At 37.0% G+C, this 24,485-nt stretch overlaps 1 protein-coding gene across 2 annotated transcripts in view; it reads left to right on the top strand.

Annotated features, from left to right (window-relative positions):
* MLIP (muscular LMNA interacting protein) overlaps positions 1–24,485 on the top strand; it is a 388,135-nt gene that overhangs the window by 195,231 nt on the left and 168,419 nt on the right. For both annotated transcript variants that reach the window (XM_077290019.1, XM_077290018.1), the window contains 2 exons: positions 12,183–13,565; positions 16,752–16,823. In XM_077290019.1, the coding sequence (XP_077146134.1) occupies positions 12,183–13,565; positions 16,752–16,823 (1,455 nt within the window). The remainder of the gene's footprint in view (positions 1–12,182; positions 13,566–16,751; positions 16,824–24,485) is intronic.

Raw genomic sequence — 24,485 nt, 5'->3', positions numbered from 1 at the left:
GGATTTGAGATGAGAAACAGTGAGGTGGATTGATACAGTGTCTTTAACAGCTTATTACAATACATCTGTATGAATGAATATGTATAGAAGATTGCTTCTATTTATTAACTTTCTGTTGCATTTTCCACAATATTGTATTTTGGATATGATAGTACCCTATAATCAAGTCGTCCAGAGTAATATAATATCCAACTCTTCGTATCTGTGTTGCTTCCATTTCCATTTAACCCCTTAATGACCGCCAATATGTCTTTCAACTGACCTGAGATATAAGAGAATAGCCTCCCCATACAGGTGACAATCCAGCAGTTGTTGGCTGTACACTATAGCTGACAACTTGCTGTATCAGCCACGATCAGTGGTTGCACCGTCCAAATCTGTTTAACCCTTTAAATGCTGCTGTCTATAGTGATACATCAATATAAATGGTTAACAGAGTGTGGGGGCTTCCTCTTTATCCCAAATGGGGCCCACAGATCATGATTTTGTGGTCCTGATGATTGCCATAACAATTCATGACCAAATAGTGGCCTTAGAGTCTCCCAGTTGTAGTATTCTGTTCAGAAGTTAGAGGCATTTAGGTGGTAAAAATACACATTTTCATTTCTGCTTATACAAATACTGAAAAATATAAAATATTACAGTGAAAGTAATTAAATCACCAAAGTCATTAAACTTCCACTTCCAGCTCATTGTCCAATATGATGCCTGCTGGTCTTCATTTGTTTAAAACCCCTTAATGACAGCCAATACGTCTTTTTTACTGACCTGAGATATAAGAGAATAGCCTCCCCATACAGGTGACAATCCAGCAGCTGTCAGCTGTACACTATAGCTGACAACTTGCTGCATCAGTCACGATCAGAGTTGTCACCGTCCATATCTGTTTAACCCCTTAGATTCTATCAAAAACTACTATATCATATAAATGGATAAAAGAGTGTGGGGACTTCCTCTGTATCCCCATCGGTCTCCTGAGATCATGATTGTGTGGTCCTGATGTTTGTCATGGCAGTTCACAGCCAAGTAGTAGCCTTAGAGTCTGACGTCTACAGTGGCCTATTCAAAAGTTAGCGACATTTAGGTTGAAAATATACACTTTTTCATTCCTGTCATGCCACTTTGTATTAATTCCTTAAAAGAACCTGAAGCAGCAGTTTTCAATATGTCAGGGGATGCTCTTTTTAAAAATGTATAACTTTTAAGGGTTTCCAAATATATGGGACCCCTAAAGTCACTTCAAACATGTAGGAAATGTTATTTATTACTGTTTTACTGTGGTATGACTATCTGGATTAAAGGGATAATCATTCAAAGTTTGAAAATTGCTAATTTTTTTTAAATGTTCTCAAATTTCTGATATTTTTTATAAATAAACACAAAACATATCAACCTAAATTTACCATTATCATAAAGTATAATGTGTCACGAAAAAAAAATCAAAATCACTGGGATTTGTTGAAGCGTTCCAGAGTAATTACCACATAAAGTGACAATTGTCGGATTTAAAAAATTTGGCCCGTCGCTAAAGGGTTAAGCTTAAAAATATAAAAACTACATTTTATCACTAATCTTTGTATAGCTATGGATAAAACAATGAATAATGAAAATTACTGGTATATAAGCATTGATTTTTATATTCCAATAATTTTTATTTGGGGACATTTTTGCAACTTTGCGGAGGGGGATAAAGCGATAAGTAAAAAACAAAGGGAAACAAGAATAACAGGTAAACTATAAAAATTGACAGACAGTAAAAAAATAATTGATTATCAACCTGTGTGGAGTAAGAGGGAAAATGGGAGGGAAAGGAAATGAGGAGGGAAGGGAAAGGGAGGGGAAAAACTGGGAGGAGGAAGTAGAGAGAAGGGGAAGGGAATAAAAAAGGAAGGAGAGTATGGCTGCTTTCACACTAGCGTCGGTACGGGGCCGTCGCGCTGCGTCGGCCCGACTTACCGACACATACTGTGAAAAAAATGCCCGACGTGGGCAGCGGAAGCAGTCTTACGATGCTTCTGCTGCCCCATTGTGAGGTCCGGGGAGGAGGGGCGGAGTTTTGGCCGCGCATGCGCGGTCGAAAATGGCGGACACGACGTACAAAAAAGTTACATGTAACTTTTTTGTGGCGGCGGTCCGCCAAAACACGACACAACCGTCGCACTATGGTTGCGACGTGTGGCACTGTGTTGCAATGCGTCGCTAATAAAAGTCTATGGAGAAAAAACGTATCCTGCGGGCAACTTTGCAGGATGCGTTTATTCTCCACAACGACGCATTGCGAAGTGCAGTGCCCGACGCTATTGTAAAAGTAGCCTAAGAAAGGGAAAATCAATAGTCCTCTGAAAATGGGTTGGCACGAAAAATAATAAAATAATTTGATTGGCAAAGTCAATAACATTAGTGAGTATAGGACTTTACATTGGAGGGAAAGGATAAATTCCATGAATACCATTTAACTTGATATTTTTTAAGAGAGATATTGTTTAAAGTTATGGCAAGTTCAAAAGTATTGTGTGATTTGATCCTGTCTAGACTATTAATGTTTGGGATATTTGCTGATTTCCACTTAGCACTAAAAAGAAGTTTAGCGACTGAAAAGATTTCCAAAGAGATTCATTTGATTTTATTTGGAAGAATATCGGTAGGGAAAGGAGAGAGATTTGTGGAGATAAGGATGCTCTTAGTTTCCTTAGCTTAAAGAGAACCTGTCCCCCCAGGGCCTATTAAGGTAAATGAGCCACCTTCTGCAGCACTAAGGCTGCATTCTATGAAGGTGGCTCTTATGGTTTTGATCCCTAATAATGCTGAAATATTCACTTTTATAAATTGCATGCCATACCTGTATTGAGTCGGGGGGAACATTTTCTTCCCCTGACTCAGCCGTCTTGCAGCCATCCATCATCCCTCCGGGCACCACCTCCTCTCTGTCTTGTGCCGTCACTGGCGCCTGCAATGTGCAATTATTTCTCGGGCATGTGCCTTGCATGCTGCCCTGGAACTTACATCAAGTCATGTAAGTAGATTGCGCCTGCGCACAGCGCCAGATTCCCAGCCCCGCATTGTGACTAAAACATAACGCACTGTGGGGTAGGTTCTTGGGCCCCCACTACACGCAGGCGCAATATCAGTACATCAGCTGATGTGAGTTCCAGGGCAGCGTGGACGGCGCATGCCTGTAAAATGAGAGCACAGCCTAGGCGCAGGTGACATGAGGAAACACAGAGGAGGCAGCGCCCGGTGCACTGAGGGGATGATGGATGGCTGCGAGGCGGCTGAGTCAGGGGGAGAAAACGTAACCCCAAACTCAATACAGGCATGGCACGCAATTTATAAAAGTGAATATTTCAGCGTTATTAGGGATCAAAAACTTAAGAGCCACATTCAAAGAATGCAGCCTTAGTGATGCAGAGGGCGGTTCTTTTATCTTAATAAGCCCTGGGGGTGACAGGTTCCCTTTAAATAATCTAATATATAAAGCTGAATGTGTGTGTGTATGTATGTGTGTATGTCCGGGATTGGCATCTTCGTCGCAGCTACAGCCACAAAATTTTGCACAGTCACATGTCTGGACCCCAAGAGCGTCATAGGCTATGTTGTGAGGCAAAATTTTAGCCCCACGCTTTCCAATTCACCAAACCATTTTGCCCCTATCTACATAATGGGGAAAAAGTGAAAGGAAAAGTGCTGAAGGCAAATTGACAGCTACCAGATGTGAACAAGGGGGACTTAAAGAAAGAGAGCGATGGCACCAAAGAGTATATACCTTACAGTTCCTAAGGTGGGGCCCCGACATCGGATACTCACCACACACGGGGATATGAACACACAAAATGCGCCACACACTGCCACGTGCTTGAACACATATACCACCCTCAGCACACATTTCACCACACATACACCAACCTCGCCACATAAAAGTCGAAATACAAAAGTCACCGCTCAAAACTCACCACACGCAAAATTCGCCACATGCAAAACTCGCCACATGCAAAAGTAGGCTCATGCAAAACTCACCAAACGTGCAAAACGCACCTCATGGAAAACTCGCCACATGCAAAACTTGCACATGCGGAAAAATTGCAACATGCACAAAAGTTGCAACACATGCAAAAGTTGCCTCACACAAAAGTTGCACATTCTCAAAACGCACCACACCACACATAAAACTCGCCATGCGCAAAACTCGCCATGTGCAAAACTTGCTGCACACAACTTGCTACACTAACCTGTCACATGCAACTCGACACACAAAAAGTTGCTACACGCATGTCGCCACACAAAACTCATCTCACTAACGTCGCTACATGCATGTCGCCACAAGCAACTCAACACACACAACTTGACACAAGAAATTCACCCTAAAACACACACAAGTCTGGTATTATCCTTCAAAAATAAAAATCTGATTAATAAGCAGACAAACTACAAGAGCAACAAATGTACCATATAGGAAATACGGCAGCTGTCAGTCACATGACCTATTATGTGTATGTGTGAGCTAATATACACTGCCAGGGGGGAGGGCTTCCTGTTGGTTGGGGGTTTATCAGGATGCCAATTTAGCTTACAAATACTGAGGTAAAAATACTGACCAAATAACGTGTGAATGCGGTCTAATAAAGGAGGAGATGACATGCAGGTACATACTATATACAGGGGAGATGACTCACAGGTATATACTATAAACAGGAGCAGATGACACACAGGTATATACTATATACAGGTGAATAGGACTTACAGGTACATACTATATACAGGAGGAGATGACAAACAGGTGTATACTATATATAGGAGGAGATGACATACAGGTATATACTATATACAGGAGGAGATGGCACACGGATATACTATATACAAGAGGAGATGACATACAGGCATATACTATATAAAAGAGGAGATGACACATAGGTATATAGAGGAGGAGATGACATACAGCAGGTATATACTATATACAGGAGATGACATACAGGTATATACTATATATAGGAGGAGATGACACATAGGTATATACAATATACAGGAGGAGATGACATACAGCATGTATATACTATATACAGGGGAGATGACATACAGGTGTATACTATATATAAGGGAGATGACAAACATGCATATACTGAGGGGAAATTAGAGGTGTGAGGTGAAAATGAGAGGTGTGAGGTGAAAATGAAAAGGTGTGAGTGCAAAATGAAAGGAGTGAGAGAAAATAGTGGAGTGATTGGAAAATGACAGATGTGAGGTTGAAATGACAAATGTTAGGGGGGAATGAGAGGAGTGAGGGGGGAATGAGAGGACTGAGGGAAAAAATAAGAGTGAGGGGGAAAATGAGAGGTCTGAGGGAGAAAATGAGAGATGTGAGGGGGAAAATGAAATATGTGAGGGGGAAAATGAGAAGGGTGATGGGAAAATTAGAGAAGTGAGGTGCTATAACTAACCACAGATATTTACTATGCCCAGGCAACGCCGGGCTCTTCAGCTAGTAAGTCATAAATGTCTATTCAGAAGTATTTCAGTTTTGGACAGGATCAAAAATTGTGTAAAATGTTACCAAGACCATCACTGTCTCTGCAACTTGCATCTGAACATGAAGGGAATGCTAGTTTGAGTCTTACGGGGGTCAGATGCCAACGGAAGATTTTTCTGTAAAAATGTTTATGAATGCTATCGGTCATGCTGTTTTTATGCATCAGATTGAGAGCAAGTTGCTAATGTGTTAGACAAAATGTTTTGCTTAAGTCTTGTTTCCATTTAATAAGGGGTTTAGATTTGACAAAATCTGTGTTGAAATTAAATAGGGTGTATAGGTTTTTCATGGTCCAGATAGAATCTGATTGAAAGTTTTTTTAATAAAATGGAAATAGCTCTTGGGAGAACCCGATGAGTAGTGGTTTTATTTCTGATGAATTTTCAAAGCGCTATTAAGTTAAGGGTTTCTTCTGGAAGGCCATAGGAAGATTTTAAAGCTTGATAGTTAATTATGATGTCTTTATTAGGGCATATAAATATACAGGAGCAGTCTTTAATACCTAGATTAAGCCATTTTTTAATAGAAATTTTGGAATTATTAATTTAAATATGAGTGGATTTTTTTCAGGTGGAAAAGGAGAGAGGTTATGAAGTGTTATTTTAAATAGTTTTTTCCATTGAGAAATTGATGCTAAAGGATGAGTGGGGAGGGGTAAAGAAGGAGTCAGTAAGTGAATCAGAATAAGAGATATAAGAGATATAACAGATGATTATTATTTTGTTATTCTTCTAGGATGACCCACATTTTTTAGGATTTGGGTAGAGCCAATTTCTGCATTGTAGGGTTAAATTTGCTTCATAGTAAGCTTGTATATTAGGGAGAGCCATGACCCCATTCAGCTTGTTCTTAAAATGAAGGTATTTACTGATTCAGAGGGGTTTATTAATCCAAATATATTTAGAAAGTTGCTTATGATTTTTTTGGATCCAGAAAGCTGGAATCAAAAGAGGCATAATTCAAAAAATATAAAGTATTGTTGGTAGAATTAACATCTTATATACAATTATTCTACCCATTCAAGATGTGTTGGCTTTATTGTATTTAACTAGCACAGTTTGAGTTTCTTTGAATATATCCATTAGGTTAAGGTTCACCGTTTTGCTCAAAGGGTTTGTGAAGTTTATTCCTAAGAATATGATTTTAGAGACTTCCCATGAGTAAGAGAATTCACCCTCTAAATCTTTTTTGAGTTTTAAGTCTAAGTTAAAGCCAAGAATTCTTTTTTTCTCATTTATTTTATAATGGGAAGCAAAAGAGAAATGTTTAATTATCGCAGACAATTCACAAAGAGAGTTTAGTGGGTCTGAGATAGTAACCAAGTCATGTGCAAAAAAACACCTAATTTATGTTGTCTAAGACCAGCTAAGATTCCCTTAATAGATTGGTTGTATCTTATTAGTTCTACAAAGGGTTGGTTATATAGTTAGGATAAAAAGTATTGGAGAAAGTGGGCAGCCCTGACGAGTTCCGTTTGATAGGGTTAAGGAGGTTGGGAAGTGGTTATTAACTCATTCTTTTGCTGTAGAGGATGAATATACTGCAGAAATAGAACTGAATATTTAGCCTTTGAATCCAAATTTTTTGAGGGTTGCAAACGTAAAGTTTCATATTATGCAGTCAAAGGCCTTTTCGGTGTCTAAAAAAAGGAGTATGGATGGTAAGTTCTCTTTGTCGATTATGGAAAGGAGATTGATTATTTTTCTAGTGCTGCCTGGAGGCTGTCTCTTTTAACAAATCCAATTTGGTCAGAGTGAATTAGTGTGGGAATAATATTCTTCATTATTTTTGCAATCATTTTGGCGCAAACTTGTACGTCGGAATTAAGAAGAGAAATGAATCAGTTCTGGATTGCTGTCTGGTTTGGGAATTACTATAATGTTTAAGTGTAAAGACTTTAGGGAATAAACTAGAAGTTGCTGCAAAATTAAATAAATCCATTAAAGATGGAGTTAGAAGATTCTGGAAATGTTTATAGTACTCGTTGAAAAAGCTGTCTGGACTCGGGGCTTTATAATCTTTTAATTTTTTCATTACCATAATTATCTTTTTTTTTCAAAAGGCGAATTTAAGGAGTCGATTTGAGATGAATTTAAGTGTGGGAGGTTAACATTAGAAATAAACTTTTTACTGTCCTCCATGTTTGGGTTACAGCTGAGTGGCTCTGTTTCCTAATTATAAAGATTGGAGTAAAATTTGCACAATTGGTTTGCAATGTCTTGGGGAGTAAGAAAGATAACTCAGACGCTTGGATTACTATCACTATGGTTTTGATTCAACAAGATTCTTTGACTGAATTTGCGGTTAGTTTAAGAATATGTTCTCACTAGATGGTGGCCCAATTCTAACGCATCGGGTATTCTAGAATATGTATGTAGTTTATTTATGAAGATTTTAGAATAATACAATGAATACACAGAATTTGGCTGGCCGGGCGCGACCAATTGACGAAGCGTGGTTCAAATCCCGTGCCAATTCGCGGCCGGAGTGCGTCTGTTGCAGATTGTTCGTGGCCAGCCATGTAGTATATAGCACAGCCATGTAGTATATAGCACAGCCACATAGTATATAGCAGCCCACATAGCATATAACACAGCCACGTAGTATATAACACAGTTCACATAGTATATAACACAGCCCACGTAGTGTAAAACACACCCCACGTAGTATATTGCACAGCCCGCGTAGTATATTGCACAGCCACGTAGTATGTAGCACAGCCCACGTAGTATATTGCAAAGCCCACGTAGTAAATTGCACAGCCACGTAGTATATTACACAGCCATGTAGTATATGGTACAGCCACATAGTATATTGCACAGCCCACGTAATATATAGCACAGCCACGCAGTATATAGAACAGCCATGTAGTATATTGCACAGCCCATGCAGTATATTACACAGTCATGTAGTATATTACACAGCCCACGTAGTATATAGCACAGCAATGTAGTATATAACAGCCCATGGAGTATATAACACAGCCTACATAGTGTATAACACAGCCCACGCAGTGTATAACACAGCCACGTAGTATATAACACAGCCCACATAGTATATTGCACAGCCACATAGTATGTGGAGACTCTCATATCTCTTCCCGGACTTCATCACCATGAAGGAGGAAGAGAAGACATATATCCTGCTGGGAGAAGAAGAGAGAGCAGTGGAGATAGCAGAACGGTATGTGAGCGAAAGTCATAGACTGCGAGAAAGAGAACTATGACGCCATGGACTATAGCCCCCACAATGGATATGCCCCATCCACCTTCCCTATGCCATGGACTATAGCCCCCACCCTGGATCTGCCCCCATCCACCTTCCCTATGCCATGGACTATAGCCCCCACCCTGGATCTGCCCCATCCACCTCCCCTATGCCATGGACTATAGCCCCTACCCTGGATCTGCCCCATCCACCTCCCCTACAGCTCCTACCCAACATCGCCACAGTCCCTATCCCTATTGCCTTTATACACTTGCTTTGGCAAAACTGATGTGTATTTGGTCCTGCCAATAAAGCTTCTTTGAATCTTGAATCTTGAATCTTGTATGTAGCACAGCCCACGTAGTATATTGCACAGCCCACGTAGTATATTGCACAGCCACATAGTATATTACACAGCCATGTAGTATATTGCACAGCCACATAGTATATAGCACAGCCACGCAGTATATAGAACAGCCACGTAGTATATTGCACAGCCCACGCAGTATATTACACAGCCACGTAGTATATGACACAGCCCATGAAGTATATAGCACAGTGACGTAGTATATAACAGCCCATGCAGTATATAAAACAGCCTACATAGTGTATAACATAGCCCATGCAGTGTATAACACAGCCACATAGTATACAACACAGTCCACATAGTATATTGCACAGCCACATAGTATGTAGCACAGCCCACGTAGTATATTGCACAGCCCATGTAGTATATTGCACAGCCTAGTAGTATATTGCACAGCTACATAGTACTGTATATTGCACTGCCACATAGTATATTGCACAGCCATGTAGTATATCGCACAGCCCACATAGTATATTGCACAGCCCACACAGTATATTACACAGCCCATGCAGTATATAGCACAGCAACATAGTATTTAACACAGCCCATGCAGTATAAAACACAGCCACGTAGTCCCACATAGTGTATAGCACAGCCAATTAGCATATAGCACAGCCAAGTAGTATATAGCACAGCCATGTAGTATATTGCACAGCCACATAGTATATTGCACAGCCACATAGTATATTGCACAGCCACATAGTATATTGCACAGTCCTCATAGAATATTGCACAGCCCACGTAGTATATTGCACAGTCCATGTAGCATAAAGCACAGCTCACGCAGTATTAAACACAGCCACGTAGTATATAACACAGCCCACAAAGTATATAGCACAGCCACGTAGTATATTGAACAGCCAACGCAGTATATAACACAGCCCATGCAGTATATAGCACAGCCCACACAGTATATTAAAGCCACGTAATACTGAATATTACACAGCCCACGTAGTATATTGCACAGCCGACATAGTATATACTATACTATACTGCACAGCGACGTAGTTTATAACACAGCCCATGCAGTATATAACACAGCCCACGTAGTCCCACATAATATATAGCACAGCCAAGTAGTATATTGCACAGCCCCGAGGTATATTGCAAAGCCACGTAGTATATTGCACAGCCAGGTAGTGTATTGCATAAACTCATAGTATATTGCACAGCAACATAGTATATAGCACAGCCCACATAGTATATTGCACAGTCCACGTAGTATATAGCACAGTCCACGTAGTATATAGCACAGCCCACATAGTGTATTGCACAGTCCACATAGTATATAGCACAGCCCACATAATATATAACACAGCCACATAGTATATAGCACAGCCACGTAGTATATTGCACAGCCGCTGCAGTATATAGCACAGCCCACGCAGTATATAACACAGCCCACCCAGTATATAGCACAGCCCACATAGTTCCACGTAGTACATAGCACAGCCAAGTAGTATATTGCACAGCCACGTAGTATATAACACAGCCCATGCAGTATATAACACAGCCCATGTAGTCCCATGCATTATATAGCACAGCCAAGTAGTATATTGCACAGCCACAAAGTATATTGCACAGCCACATAGTATATTGCACAGCCACGTAGTATATTGCAGAGTCAGGTAGTATATTGCAGAGTCAGGTAGTATATTGCACCTCCACATAGTATATTTCACAGCCACGTAGTATATTGCACAGCCCACATAGTATATTGCACAGTCCATGTAGTATATTGCACAGTCCACATAGTATATAGCATAGCCCATGTAGTATATTGTGCAGTCTATGTAGTATATAGCACTGCCCACATAGTATATAACACAGCCATGTAGTATATTACAAAGCCCACGTAGTATATAGCACAGCCAGGTAATATATTGCACAGCCGAAGCAGTATATAACACAGCCCATGCAGTATATAACATAGCCCACGTACTATATAGCACAGCCACATAGTATATTGCACAGCCCGCACAGTATATTACACAGCCCCTGTAGTATATAGCACAGCCACGTAGTATTTAACACAGCCCATGCAGTATATAACACAGCCACATAGTCCCACATAGTATATAGCACAGCCAATTAGCATATAGTACAGCCTAATAGTATATAGCACAGCCATGTAGTATATTGCACAGCCACGTAGTATATTGCACAGCCACGTAGTATATTGCACTGCCACATAGAATATTGCACAGTCCATGTAGTATATAGCACAGCCCCCGGATCCAGCCCAGGCCTTTCCAGTCAGCGACGCGGGATTTCCATGACAGACAGACAGACAGAAAGACAGACAGAAAGATGGAAGTGACGCTTAGACAATTATATAGTAGATACAACACATTTGTTTCAGAACTGTTTGCAATTCTTTGATACAAATAAAAGGGGTTTGCCAAAATGTATTTCCAATTATAGAAACTGACACTACCACATGTGAACATACAACTGATGTGAATTTCAACCTCTTCCTCATGGGGCTAATTTTCAGTCTTGCATTTTCACTTTTTCCTCTCCTTGTTTGAACTTTTGTTTTTCATTAAAAAAGCCACATGAGGGCTTGTTTTTTGCAGGACAAGTTGTAGTTTTGAGCACAGATTATAAGCAGTGAAAATATGCTATTGTACCATGTTTTTTGAGATTTGCTGGTAACTTCATTTCGCACTGCAGGATAGTACGATTACAGCAATGGCAATCTTATATATATATATATATATATATATATATATATATATATATATATATATATATATATATATATTCCATTATTTTAGTTTATAGTATGTTTTATTTTTCTTTTTACTCTTGCTGTTCTTCATTGACTCATTATGTGAATAAAGTGAAGTCATAAAATTTGATATGTATTATTCATTAAAACATTGTTGATGCAAATAAAACAGTAAAAATAGACATAAACAAGATATATCTAAAAGAAAGAAAATAATGCAAGAAAGAGTTGCTGAAATTGTCAGAAAAGTTTAATCATTTCAGTTTATTTAGAAATAAAGATGTAACAATAACCATGAAGAACTACCTAATTTATGTGCTAATTTATTTGTTTTATTTTTTTTCTCTCTTTAGCAAATGTGTACTGTTGGCATGGACTCACATTATTCTCAGTTATCAAATGTCTCACACCCAGATAACAAGACAGTAAGATATAGAGGAGAAATCACTAATTCTAATATAGATAAACTTAACAGTGCAGTTAAGAACAATTTTCATACACCTTTTGAACCAATAAAATCAAATTCATTACATACTTTGACAAGAGAATCTCCAGTGAGTTTATATACCAAAAGATCTTCGCACTCTCCAACTGATTTAGAAATTTCAGAATACAAAGCTTCATGTATCAACCAGAGTGGACGGTCAAATGTATTGTCTCCTCTTCCTATACATGTTACAAAATATCCACTTTGCCGTAGTCCTAGCCCATTGAGCTCTCCATTCTTTGGCTCTTCTTCAACAATCTGTAGTATGAATGAAAGCACATCTCCAATTCCAAAAACAGATGCCAATTCACCTGTTTCATCACGACTTTCATTTTTAACCTCCTTACTGAAATCAAAACGTTCAAGTTCAAAACGAACAATTTCTCCTGATCATCATTTTCAGTCTGAGCCTAGGACAACTTCCCCTATGCCTTCTGCCTATAAGAAGTTGTCTGTGATTCCAAATTTACCTAAAAAAGCTCTATCCTGTTTTTCACTAGACTATCCAAGAGAACCCAAAATGATACATTTTCAAAGAAAAGCTGAAATTATGCCATCATCATCAGAGGCTGATATATTGCATGGAGAATTACCATTCCACCAAAGTCAAAACAGGACATTTTCCCCAGATTCAATTTGTTTTAAGCCAACTGCAAGTGACCAACTTTCTCAGAAAGGATCTTCATCATTGTCTTCTCAATTGCATCATAGGTCAACTACATCATCCAACATTGATAGGGAACATATTTTATCCTTGAATGAAAAACCTCCAATAAGCAGACTACCATATACACCAATAAAAAAATATTCTGTTCTTGGAAAATCTAAAAGAGTTACATTGTTTCCTCCTCCTTCTCACTTTGATCAGTCAATTCGTCACTTACCTGATGAAAGGAAAAGTGATATGAAAAGACATCCATCACTGAGAGGTAATTTTAGATCAACTTCTCATACTTTAAGTGAGAGTTTACTTCCATGCCAAGTAATATCTAATTCCTCTATGGATATTGGAAAATATCAATCAGCCATAATATGTAGAGAAAATATGGAGACAGATCAGAACACATATCAATCACAGAACCCAAACTCACAGTGTCAGTCTTTTAGTTCAGAAGTATATAAAAAAAATGCACCACTTTGCTCATTATCTACTAACATTACTGCACTTCCAAGATCAGTCCTGTCAAGATCATGCGAACTGCCATCAAGAAGTTCATTGTCTCAAGTTTCTGACCTTGAAAATAAAAAGGTATAGAATATTTATATATACTTTTCATGCATGATAAAAGCAAACTAATTTTGTATTAATGGCACATTTAAAATTACATTAAGAAATGCATGTATGACCTTTGTTTCCCTTGATAGAATTCATTGTCAAATAGCAATGCAATGGGGAAACTTTTCTTCTGAGGCCAGCTTTAAGTAGCACATATAGATATTAGCAATAATTTGTTATTTTCATTTTTACTCAATGGTAATTTTATCATTAAAGTATTGCCATGATTAATACGTTTTCACATTTTGAAATGTACTCAGAAAGGTTAAGGTGAACAGGACAAAAAGAGTTAAAACACTGTCCAAAAAGCAAATATTCTAAAAACCTACATTGGTTTATACAAAAACTGAAAAATATAAAATATTACAGTGAAAGTAAGTAATCCACCAAATCTGTTAAACTTCCACTTCCAGCTCATTGTCCAATATGATGCCTGCTGATCTTCATTTGTTTAAAACCCCTTAATGACTGTCAATACGTCTTTTTACTGACCTGAGATATAAGAGAATAGCATCCCCACACAGGTGACAATCCAGCAGCTGTCGGCTGTCCACTATAGCTAACAACTTGCTAAATCAGCCACGATCAGTGTTGGCACCGTCCATATCTGTTTAACCCCTTAAATGCTCCTGTCAATAATTGCCATATCATCTAAATGGATAAAAGAGTGTGGAGACTTCCTCTTTATCCCCATCGGTCCCCTGAGATCATGTTTGTGTTGTCCTGATGTTTGTCATGGCAGTTCACGGCCAAATAGCAGCTTTAGAGTCTGTCGGCTACAGTGGCCTGTTCAAAAGTTAGCAACTTTTAGGTGGTAAAAATACACTTTTTCATTCCTGTCATGCCACTTTGTATTACATAGTTACATAGTTAGTAAGGTTGAAGGAAGACTTTAAGTCCATCTAGTTCAACCCATAGCCTAACATGCCCTAACATGTTGATCCAGGGGAAGGCAAAAAAAACCCATGTGGTAAGAGTAAGCTCCACCATGGGGAAAAAAATTCCTTCCCGACCCCACATACGGCAATCAGACTAGTTCCCTGGATCAACGCCTTATCAAGGAATCTAATATATATACCCTGTAACATTATACTTTTCCAGAAAGGTATCCAGTCCCCTCTTAAATTTAAGCAATGAGTCACTCATTACAACATTATACGGCAGAGAGTTCCATAGTCTCACTGCTCTTACAGTAAAGAATCCGCGACTGTTATTATGCTTAAACCTTTTTTCCTCCAGACGTAGAGGATGCCCCCTTGTCCCTGTCTCAGGTCTATGATTAAAAAGATCATCAGAAAGGTCTTTGTACTGTCCCCTCATATATTTATACATTAACATAAGATCACCCCTTAGCCTTCGTTTTTCCAAACTAAATAACCCCAAGTGTAATAACCTATCTTGGTATTGCAGACCCCCCAGTCCTCTAATAACCTTGGTAACTCTTCTTTGCACCCGCTCTAGTTCAGCTATGTCTTTCTTATACACCGGAGACCAGAACTGTGCACAGTATTGTAAGTGTGGTCGCATTAGTGACTTGTATAGAGGTAAAATTATGTTCTCCTCATGAGCATCTATGCCTCTTAATGCATCCCATTATTTTATTTGCCTTTGTAGCAGCTGCCTGACGCTGGCCACTGAATATGAGTTTGTCATCCACCCATACACCCAGGTCTTTTTCATTGACTGTTTTGCCCAGAGTTTTAGAATTAAGCACATAGTTATACATCTTATTACTTCTACCCAAGTGCATGACCTTACGTTTATCCCCATTAAAGCTCATTTGCCATTTATCAGCCCAAGCTTCTAGTTTACATAAATCATCCTGTAATATAAAATTGTCCTCCTCTGTATTGATTACCCTGCAGAGTTTAGTGTCATCTGCAAATATTAAAATTCTACTCTGAATGCCCCCTACATGGTCATTAATAAATATGTTAAAAAGAAGAGGGCCCAATACTGACCCCTATTAATTCCTTAAAAGAACCTGAAGGTTAATAAACTACCTGACAGCAGTTTTCAGTATGTCAGGAGGTGTTGTTTTTAAAATGGTAGCATTTTGGTTTTTTTTCCAATATATAGGACCCCTAAATTCGCTTCAAACCTGGATAGGTCACTAAAAAAAATAAATGTTGAAAATTTTTATGAAAAAAATGAAAAATTGCTGCTACAATTTTAAACCTCCTAAAATGCTAACAAAATAAAATAGCATTTTACAAATGGCGCTGATTTAAAGCAGACATGAGGGAAATGTTATTTATTAATGTTCCGCTATGAAATGGCTATAAGGATTAAAGGGATAATCATTCAAAGTTTGAAAATTGCTAATTTGTTTACATTTTTGCCAAATTTCTGATATTTTTTATAAATGAACACAAAACATATCGACCTAAATTTACCATTAACATAAAGTATAATGTGCCATGAAAAAACATTTTCAAAATCACTGGGGTTTGTTGAAGCATTCCAGAGTTATTACTACTTAAAGTGACACTGGTCAGATTTTAAAAATTTGGCCCCGTCACTAAGGGGATAACTAAGATATGCGTTGACCAAAATGTACCATTGGATTTTCTGTACTAATAGAGCTAAGCACAAAGAATTGGAAGTGCTAAACCCATATATTTATATTTTGGCTAGCATTAGGTGCATTTTAACTATGTTTTAGTTGGTTCTTTATCAGAAACAATAAATTATAATTGTAAATTATGGTTTTTTAAATTATAACATTGCTATATAAATCAATATAATATTTTAAATTTTATATCTAAATCAACTAAGCAAAAAAAATACACACAAAGCTAACTAGTGTATTATTTTTTGGCTTGTTTGCACTATATATAAATATAAAATTGCAAACCACAAACTAATTATAACTATATATAATGTTCTTGTGCTGATTCAGTAACAACAGAAAAGATGGTCTGAGCAGAAAGTTTCATTTAATTTTAAACTTTTAGATATACTGTTTTGCTCATTTTAGCAAACTAAGTCATATTGACTTAAAAATGTAAGCTGTGAAGGTAATCTATTCATTATTAAATACACTCCTGAACAATGTAAGGGAGATAATTATCACATGACAACCTTCACATCTAACATATACTTAAAAAGTACAGTTAGGCTCTGTATAAAATAAAGCTTCTGTTTTGTAACTTTTAGTTATACAAAATCAAGTCAAGCTACAAATCTTTTGCTGCAATTCCTACAAATACATTACTTCTGGATCAAAAGGTGAGTGACCATTTCCTTGGTGATAAATTATTTTGTATTCTATATATGCTGACTTTTATGTGTGACTTTTATATGTAAAAACCTTAGATGAATGTTCAATATTGTAAATTTATGCAATAATTCATTTCTCACTCTGCTGACAATGTGATAAATCTGTAGATGAATCTTTTGCAGTGCTAAAAGTATTTAGTATATTGTTTAACAAGAAGAATATCTACCTCTTTCTTTAGTCCGGTCACACTTCCATCAATCAGCAAATCCTGTAAGAACATGTCCCATAATCTTACAGTTGAGAATAACACAATGCTTTTGAATTTTGCGACAAATTCCATTTCCTGTTATGTGCACACAATTTTTTTTGAGGCATTCAAAAACTGTAAGCTTTCTAGTGTGAACCCTTTCAGGAAACTTTTCATTTACTAAAGTATCTCTTGAAGAGGTTTTAAATAATTTTTTTGAATTTTTTTATTTGACTGTTCCTACTTTGTAGCATTTTCTATCAAGAGATACTTTAACGATGGGTCATCCACTTAATTTTCTCTCTTTGAGTGTTTTTTAAAACCTGAAGTGGAATAAAAATTTGCAAAACAGTAAACATATGACTAGGTAGTTGTTTTACAATAAATAGGAAGAGTCTTTCAAGAGTTTTTCGCAAAGTTTTTCTAAGGCATTTTTTGGAAAAGACCAGCTCCAAAAGACTCATTAAAATACTCTGCGTGCACATACCCTAAGGGCAAAGTCAGATGGCTGTATAAATCAGAGCAAGATTAGAACTCAATGCACAGACCTACCAAGGGCTCTCCTGACCTGAGCATGACAGTTGAATGTATTTTTATGCAGCTGTCATGCTTGGGCCAGAAGAGCAGCCAGTGAGTCCATTCATTGTGTTCCTAACTCACTCCGATTTATATAGCTATCTCACTCAGCCCAAAATGTGGCACAGTTTCCTCTGTATGTTTCTCAGTATGAATAATTTATTGATTGTTTTATAAATGGGTAAAATTATTCTTTCTTCTGTAGAAGTCATGTCTTTTCTGATACAAAATAATACCTTGTTGGTTTTTCATGCAGCAGATTGGAATTTGCTCCTTCAAGACCTTTGATTTAAACATGTCATATATTGTGTTCGTTCCTTTGATGTGAGCTTGCATGCTAGGCCCACATCTTTCCCCACGCATGATGGCTGATTTAATAAGCCATCATATGCTTCTAACCATCATGCTGCTGATAAACTGTTAAAACCTGCTGCCAATTACAGAGGCATTTAACACACATGGGGTGTGTAATTTCATGTTCCCTTAGGTGCATCAGTGACATGATTGCGGGGCTCTGTTGAAGAGCCCCAATGCCTGTCATTCCAATTCATCTGTTAAAGCCAGAATTTATGTGGCATTTATGCAAGATTGTGATTTTAGCTGCAACCCCCTAAAGAAACTATTAAACAGAGTAAAAAGTGAAAAAAGTTTTAAAAAATAAGAAAAAAAATAAAAATCACAAAATTTCAAATCATCCGTCTTTTGCCCCAATAAAAATAAAACAATTAAAAAATACAAAAATACACATATTTAGTATCTCTGCATCTGTGAATGTCCAATATATCTAAATGTAAGATAAAATAACCTGATTGGTAAATGGCATAATGAGAAAAAAATCAAAACGCCATCAATTTTTTGGCAGCCGCAACATTGCAATAAAATGCAATAACTGATCAAAACATTGTATTTAGCCCATAATAGTATCAGTAAAAACATAAGCTCAGGGCACCAAAAATAAGCCCTCACACATATCCTGAAAAATGAAAACATTACGGGTCTTGTAAAGTGGCGAAACAAGTCAATAACTTCAATAATACTCAGTTTAACCTGGATAATCATATTGTCTGGTCAGTTTTACCACATAGTAAACATGGTAAATAAAAGACCTCCTAAAAATTGTAAAATTGCACTTTTTTTCAAATTCAATGCTCTTGGATTATTTTTTTCCCATTTTCAAGCACATTGTGAGGTTAAATTAATGATGGCATTCAAAGTACAACTCGCATTGCAAAAAACAAGCCCTCATACAGCTATATTGACAGAAAAATAAAAAAGTTATGGCTCTTGGAAGTTCAGGATTGTAAAGAATTATAAGAAAAATCAAAAAGTGGCTATGTCAGGAAGGGGTTACATGCTATTTTTAGTTTATTTTCAACCTATAAATTCAAATTGTTCTCCATTGTAAACTCACCAATTAGATATCTATTCAGTGTAAAAATAACATTTTTGTTTTGTCACAAAATGCATGAACTTACACTCCGATTTAAATCCACTATTAATCTCATCTACTCTTTTGCTTCAAACTGTAGGGGTCAAATAGTAATCTGTACAGAGTAAAGGTTCTAACACTGTGCAAATCTTTCTTTTACCTGTGAATACGGAAAAAGTACCATAAAGTCCAAACATTACATCATTTATAAATGGAATAAAAAGTACAAATACATGTGGTATTCCAATTAGGACATTAGTTTCTCTCGGACATTAGTAATTGCTGCTGCATTGCCGATTCTCTTTCCTCTCTGTTGGTCTTGTGTATACCTAGCTACAAAGTAGATAATTCAGGTTGCTACAAAAGCCAATAATTGCACTCGGCAATCATGCAGGGTATACAGCTTATAATCACTGCAGTCAGAAAAACAGAAGACCAGCGGGGAGGGAATAGGATGTGGCACTGGAATAGCAAGGAATAAAAAGAAGTGTGTCCTTTTCTTAACTACTGTAATATATATTTGTGACTCAGGGCAACATTTCGATATTTTGGAAAACTACCTAGTCAAATTCAAGTCCAGAGATGTAAAGCTGCAGTGTTAGCTAACCAATGTTTCATCACTTACATTATCATATAACAAATTAGCGATTTACCTGCGGGTTGTAAAAAATCCATAATAAAATACATTTTTTTTGTGAGTTGACATGAAATCAATAACTGGTATTTTATCTGTAAGTTCGTAATACAATAATAAAGAAATATAAATTCTAAAATGACACATAGAACAATAGAGAAAAATAATTCACTATTAAAATGGCATCTCAGGAATGGACTTAGGCATACAATATTAGTAGCGAAATACAGAGAAACTGATGTGAATGTTGAGAAATAAATGGAAAAAATGTATTGTACTTTTAACTTGTTTTGATTATCCAGCAAAGAATGAGCCCATTACTTATATACTGTATCTTAGCATAACGTTATATCAGGAATGGTTAAATGGAACTGATGGCTAATTCACTCTGCCGGAACCATGGCAGCCATGAGTGCTTTTTCTGAAAAGTTGAGGTGATTGAGAAAATAACATGCTTTTAAATGGTGACCAGGGATAATATAAACAGGATGGCTACTCAAACTGGCAAAGTTATTGTGGCTCACGTAGACAGTTCTTGCCCCATGTGTGTGTAGAGTTTGAGACTAGTGATGAGCGAATATACTCGTTGCTCGGGTTTTCTCGAGCACGCTCGGGTGATCTCTGAGTATTTGTTAGTGTTCGAAGATTTCATTTTAGTTGATTCAGCTGAATGATTTACATCTGTTAGCCAGCCTAAGTACATGTGGGGGTTGCCTGGTTGCTAGGGAATCCCCACATGTAATCAAGCTGTCTAGTAGTCGTAAATCATCTAGCTGCGGCAAGGAAAGCAAAATCTCTGAACACTAACAAATACTTGGAGACCACCCGAGCGTGCTCAGGAAACCCCGAGCAATGAGTATATTCGCTCATCACTATTTGAGACCAGTCAAGCAAAGAGAGGAGAATGGGAAGAAGTCTCATTGAACTTAGTTGCATCATCCCTAGATTTTCAAAATACGACAAAATACGAAATACGAAAATTTCAAAATACGAGTACGACAAACACGTTTGTAGTAATCGAACCAGAATGTGATTCATGCTACCTGTAGATCAATCAACTGTCATTTCCAATTAATACAGTAAATTAAATTGGATCAATGAGTGTAGCATTCTTTACTTAATAGACTAATTCTGTGTTTTAGATAAATGTACTACCCCTTATTAAAATGAATGCTCATAAAGGTTTTTTCTTCAAGTATGAAAAAATATTAAAGTTTACATGTATGAGCAATATCTGCCATTTGTGTATATTTATGTTGATTGCACTTTTATTCTGTCTTCTTAAACCTACACCTGCAGATAGAGATATGGATTTGCTAACCACTCTGTTTAACTCATTTAAATGTGTCACAACTCACAAAGCTTTAAAATACAGGAGTCACTGTGAAAAGAATTATACTTTATACAAAGGGTATGTTTAATCATAACAATAAGCTTGATTGAGTGTGTGGAGTTCATGTGCAATATGTCTTGATTAACATTAGCTCTCATTTACTGATTTAATGTACCAACCCAAGCAAAGTATCCCAATATAGCTTATCCAAGAATTTGTCATACCAATGATGTATGTAATTTTATATTAGTAGCATCAGCAATATTATTGAACCATAAAAACTACTGTGTGAAAATATGGAAGAAAATTCTTCTGATTAGAAAATAAAATAAAACTTATTGCAAAACTGCATGGATATGATAAGATACTACCCCTTTATATAGTTTATATATGTCCTAAATTCTATTTCCAAATCTTCAGCTTGTTATTATAATTAATTTTACAAGCTATTTTTATATATGTCTTCGAATACTGCGTATTCATGTCTTCGAATACACTGATTAATTAAAACAAGCATAACGGGTAATAGTCAATTTCTAAAATAGTGCATTAGATTTATTAATGAGACAAACACTTTGGTGATCAACAACATGTCATTGATGAAAAATAATCTCAGTTTTGCCTGATTTCCTAATAATTTTTGAATCAGAAAAATTGTCAGAAAATGTTGAAAACTGTGTATAGTAATGGACTTGCCTAAACTTGGTAACCCGTTCTTGTGTGGGAAAAAGCCTTGCTGTGGCTCCATAAATCATATCAAGTCATAAAACTAGTATTCCTAATTAATCCCTTAATGACTTATGATGGCATATTTCATCTCCCTACCTTTCCTGGCACATTGATGGCTTTGATGTTCATCATTCATCTGCTTCTAACACTCTCAGGAGGATTAAAGCTTCTCCCACTGCTGTTAACAAGCTAAATGCAGCAGTCAATCTGTGACCACAGCATTAAATGCATGTTCGGTGGGGTGGTGTACCTCTTTATCCCTCATTGGCACTTACAGGACACCAAAGTGTGGCCATGACAACCAGGAATCTGCTGAACACTTCTGTGTCTGTCATCACTGTAGTCTTGTGCAAACCAGCATATGGCTGGCATTCATAAGGGACCGTTATTTCTGCTGCATACAGCAATTCTGTAGGATTGCTGTAAATAGCAAAAGTGATCAAATGATTACAGGTTCAAGTCCCGTAAGGGGACTAGCAAATACAGTGAAAATAAAAAAAAAGGTTTTAAAAATATGAAAAAATAGGTTTAACTCACCTCCAAATAAAGAAATAAAAATTACACATATTTGGTATCACTGTGTTTCTAAAAGTTCAATATATCAAAATATAAAATAAATTAATCCGATTGGTAAACAGTGTAACAAGAAAAAAAATTAAAAATGCCAGAATTGCAGTTTTTCACTGTTAAAACAACAGAAAAAATGTGATAACAGGCAATCAAAACATCTTATATACACCAAAATTATATTAATAAAATTTCCAGCTGAAGGAGCAAAAAACAAGCCCTCACACAGCCCCATATCCCGAAAATGTAAAACGTTACAGCTCTCGGAAAGTGGCTACACAAACAAAATTTATTTATTTATTTTTTTTTTTTCAAAATTCTGATTTTTTACCTTAACTTAAACAAAACAAAACTATGCGTGTTTGATATCTGCAAACTTGTACTGACCTGGATAATCATATTACCCTTACCCAGACATGTTTACTGTAAAATCAACGCTGTAAATAGAAAACTCAAAACACTTTTGTAGAATTGCACTTTTTTTGCTTTTTTTCAACACTTTTAATTTTTTACCTGATCTCCAGCACATCATATGATAAAATGGATGGTGTCACTCAGAAGTACAACTCTTCTTACAAAAAACAAGCTCTTTCATGGCTATATTGACAGAAAAATAGAAACTTATGGTTCTTGGTATAAGAGGAGGAAAAAACTAAAGCATAAAAACAAAAGATAGACTGATCCTTAAGGGGTTAAAATAAAAGTGTTAGATTAATGGAATTAATCTGTAATCTTATGTGAAAATGTAAATATCCAAAATTACACTTTCATAACTTCTATTTATTTAGTACATAAAGCAATTGCCAACATGTAGAATGATATACTGACACTTTAAAGCATCACTCTAGCACTTGTTTTCTCATTCAGCTCTGGAGAGGAGCAACTAATGTAAGTTACCTGACCCTAATAATAAACTTACCAGCTGATTACTTCAGCTCCTCCCAGCGCTACTGTGATCCTGATCTGCAGTCTAGTGACCGCAACTTCTACCTGTCCAGAAGTCAGAGGTAACGGTCACAAGCTCTCAATGCGAGTCTATGAAAGTCTTGTTCTGAATTTGTTCTGGTTTTCATATACATACATTGAATAATAATGTCTGGCTCACCCAGCAAACACTGAAGTAGTGCAGCAGATCACAAACTGTTGAAGATGAACGGAGGGCCCCAATAAGCAGATTAAAAGACCAACTCATGAGTATAAGACTAGGGGCAGCGAACTTCCATCAGTGGCACCACTTCAGAGCTGAAATAAAAAAAAGGTGGTGTAATGCTTTAAAGGGACTCTGTCACCTGAATTTGGAGGGAACAATTTTCAGCCATAGAGGCGGGGTTTTTGGGTGTTTGATTCACCCTTTCCTTACCCGCTGGCTGCATGCTGGCTGCAATATTGGATTGAAGTTCATTCTCTGTCCTTCATAGTACACGCAAGATTGCCTTGTGCAGGCATGTACTACGGAGGACAGAGAATGAACTTCAATCCAATATTGCAGCCAGCGGGTAAGGAAAGGGTGAATCAAACACCCGAAAACCCCGCCCCTATGGCTGAAAATTGTTCCCTCCAAATTCAGGTGACAGAAGTCCCTTTAAAGTGTTACTGCTTTAAATGAACTTTCTGTCATTGTCTCTTTAGCACCGCAATTTTCCTCTTCCTCCTTCCCCTCTCTATAAAATGTAATAAACAGCAACTGTCATCTAATGCCTCAGTGAGCTGAAAATTTGTCTGAAAAGAGAGAGAAGCAAATTTCTCTGACAAGATATATTAAAAAGTTTGTTCTCTTTACTTGTACTTTCCTAGCACTTTATGAAAAAAAATGACAGTTACACTTTCACATAATGATGAATACATCTCTAGTAAGAGCACTAAAGGACAATAGATTTGTCCTAGACTGATCACAAGTCATTCTTCTATTGCACTGATGTTTGCAACAAATGATTCAATATTACTTTGAACACCAGCCAATAAAATAAGCTTGCATGAGTAGGCATATATAAATGAATAACCTCCAGCACATTCAAATCAATAAGATGATTTGTTCAAATAATTTATATCTGTTTTCACAGCTCTTTATTTCATTATAAGACATTGAAAAATACTGTAGGTTATATGCCATCTCATCACTTCTTTTCAGCCATGCATCTTTAGGAATGAGCGAACA

This window comes from Ranitomeya variabilis, chromosome 2, assembly GCF_051348905.1.
Source record: "Ranitomeya variabilis isolate aRanVar5 chromosome 2, aRanVar5.hap1, whole genome shotgun sequence".
In the NCBI taxonomy this organism is placed as follows: domain Eukaryota; kingdom Metazoa; phylum Chordata; class Amphibia; order Anura; family Dendrobatidae; genus Ranitomeya; species Ranitomeya variabilis.
This window is presented reverse-complemented; position numbering and strand designations above follow the sequence as displayed.